General features: G+C 43.8%; 1 protein-coding gene across 1 annotated transcript in view; it reads right to left on the minus strand.

Moving 5' to 3' along the window:
- Positions 1–2016, minus strand: part of abcb9 (ATP-binding cassette, sub-family B (MDR/TAP), member 9) — a gene marked incomplete at its 5' end in the record, with an annotated part of 40435 nt that continues 38419 nt past the window's right edge. Inside the window, one exon of the mRNA XM_080521342.1 lies at positions 1–2016. This exon is cut by the window's right edge and continues 143 nt beyond it. Within this exon, the coding sequence (XP_080377468.1) occupies positions 1842–2016 (175 nt within the window).

Below are 2016 nucleotides of genomic sequence, written 5' to 3' on the forward strand. Positions count from 1 at the left end.
CAGCCGCCCCGCGGAGCTTTCAGCATCTCAAAATAAATATTTCATTTTCAGCTTTGGTTTTATTGGCCTTCCGCGCTGATTTTCACAACTGGTCCCAGGAACTCCAAGTCCTTCAACCCATCGACCATAAAGCTTTTAAACACAGACCGTCCTCATTTTAAAACATTTTAAATTTCAATCACCATAAATATCTTGACAATATTTCACTTGTCTTACTTATTTATCGGCTTTTATTACTGTTGCTTTTTTACCATTTCACTCTGTGTTGTTCCGTCTGGTTAAATGCTTCTTTCTGGTTTATTGGTTTCATTTCCCTACGTTGCTGATTCCTGAATGAGTGAATGAATGAAGGATTGAATGAATGAGTGAAGGATTGAATGAATGAGTGAAAGATTGAATGAATGAGTGAAAGATTGAATGAATGAGTGAAAGATTGAATGAATGAGTGAAAGATTGAATGAATGAGTGAGTGAATGATGACCAATACATCATGTGAATGTATGAACTGGCCCCTTGTGGGATAAATCAAAGTCTGAATCTGAATCTGAAGGCTAAAAATAGAAACACTGGTAGAGTCGCTTGTCCAATAACCAGAGGGTTATCGGTTCAAATCCTGCTCTGCCCAAGTCACCGTGGCTGTGTCCTTGGGCAAGGCACTTTCCCCACATTGCCTCATGTGACCGTTGGCGGTTGGCACCAGATGTGACCAGCAGCAGCAGGGAACCAGGGAATGAGTCTCTCAATCAGCTTGACAAACGTGTTCTAGAAATCCAAACCGTCATTCTAGAAGTGAAACGTTTGTTTTCTGTGCGACAACTCAACATGTTGTGTTCAGTTGTGTTTCTACACAGCTGGAGTCTCTCCCAGCGCCCACGTTGGGAAAAACACAGCTGTAAAAAACCCCGAGTGCATTTTTTTGTCTGTTAAAGCCAACTTCCTGTTTCATGTTTTATTTTGAAAGCGTAACTTCCTGTTCTCGAGCACAAAAGTGTAGCTTTACAGCAACGCGAGGACATAATCGCCGCACTATAAACGTGTTGCCCCCTGATAGAGGCACAAGGTTTGTTCGCTTTGTAATGAAGTTATATTTGACTGTTTTATGGCTCTAAAAGGTTCAAATGTATTGATTTTATTGTGAAGCTAAAAAAAATTGTTCAAGCCGTTGCATTTATGCTAGGCTAACGGATGTAAGAGTATGGCGGTAAGTTCATGTGCAATGTTCTGTGTGTATTCCCAGCTGTTACGGTGAGATGGAGGGTTTACTGCCATTAAACCTTCTCTCCACGCTGCGGTGAATTGTGAACAACACCTCTGAATTGTTAACAACAATAACAAGTTAGAAAATAAACATCAATAAAATAAAAGAGCCAGAACAGGGATACATCAGGTAAAACTCCTCACAAAGAATTATACTGAAAGAATTGAACAAACAAATGATTAAAAAGACTAACACGGATTTCAGGGGGGAGAACGAAAGAGGGAAAAAACACAAAGGAGCAAAAATAGAAATTAAAAAAAGGAAGGAAAAAAAGGAAAAAAAACGTGAAGAAAAAGTGGGAAATACAAAAAGTTGTAGTAAAACTCAAACTGCTCCAACTAAACGGCTAAAGTGGGAAAATCAATCAAAACGACGATGAAACAAAAGTGTTTTTTGAGACGTTCTTCTCTCTTCGTCTTCAGATATTGTAGAACTTTGTGTCTCCAGACGAACGTCCTTGTGTGGAAGACGTTGAAGAGACGTGTTCGGTGGCTGCAGAGCCCAAACCTCCAGGACCACCGATCCCGTCTCCAAGGAGACGCTGCAGCGGGACGACGGCCGGAGAGCCCAGCGTCCCCCGTCCTCAGTACCGGGCGACGCCCTCGGGCTCGCCGGTGCTGCTGCTCCTCCTCCTCCTCCTCCGTCTCCTCCGCCGCCGGTCCCACTCCGGGTCGTGGGACTCGTTGGGGACGTGGACGTCCGTCTCCACTCCCAGGACCTGCCTCTGCACCAGTTTGCAGTAGAGGCCGGCGGCGGCC

The sequence above is a fragment of the Blennius ocellaris genome (assembly GCF_963422515.1).
Source record: "Blennius ocellaris genome assembly, contig: SCAFFOLD_65, whole genome shotgun sequence".
NCBI lineage: Eukaryota > Metazoa > Chordata > Actinopteri > Blenniiformes > Blenniidae > Blennius > Blennius ocellaris.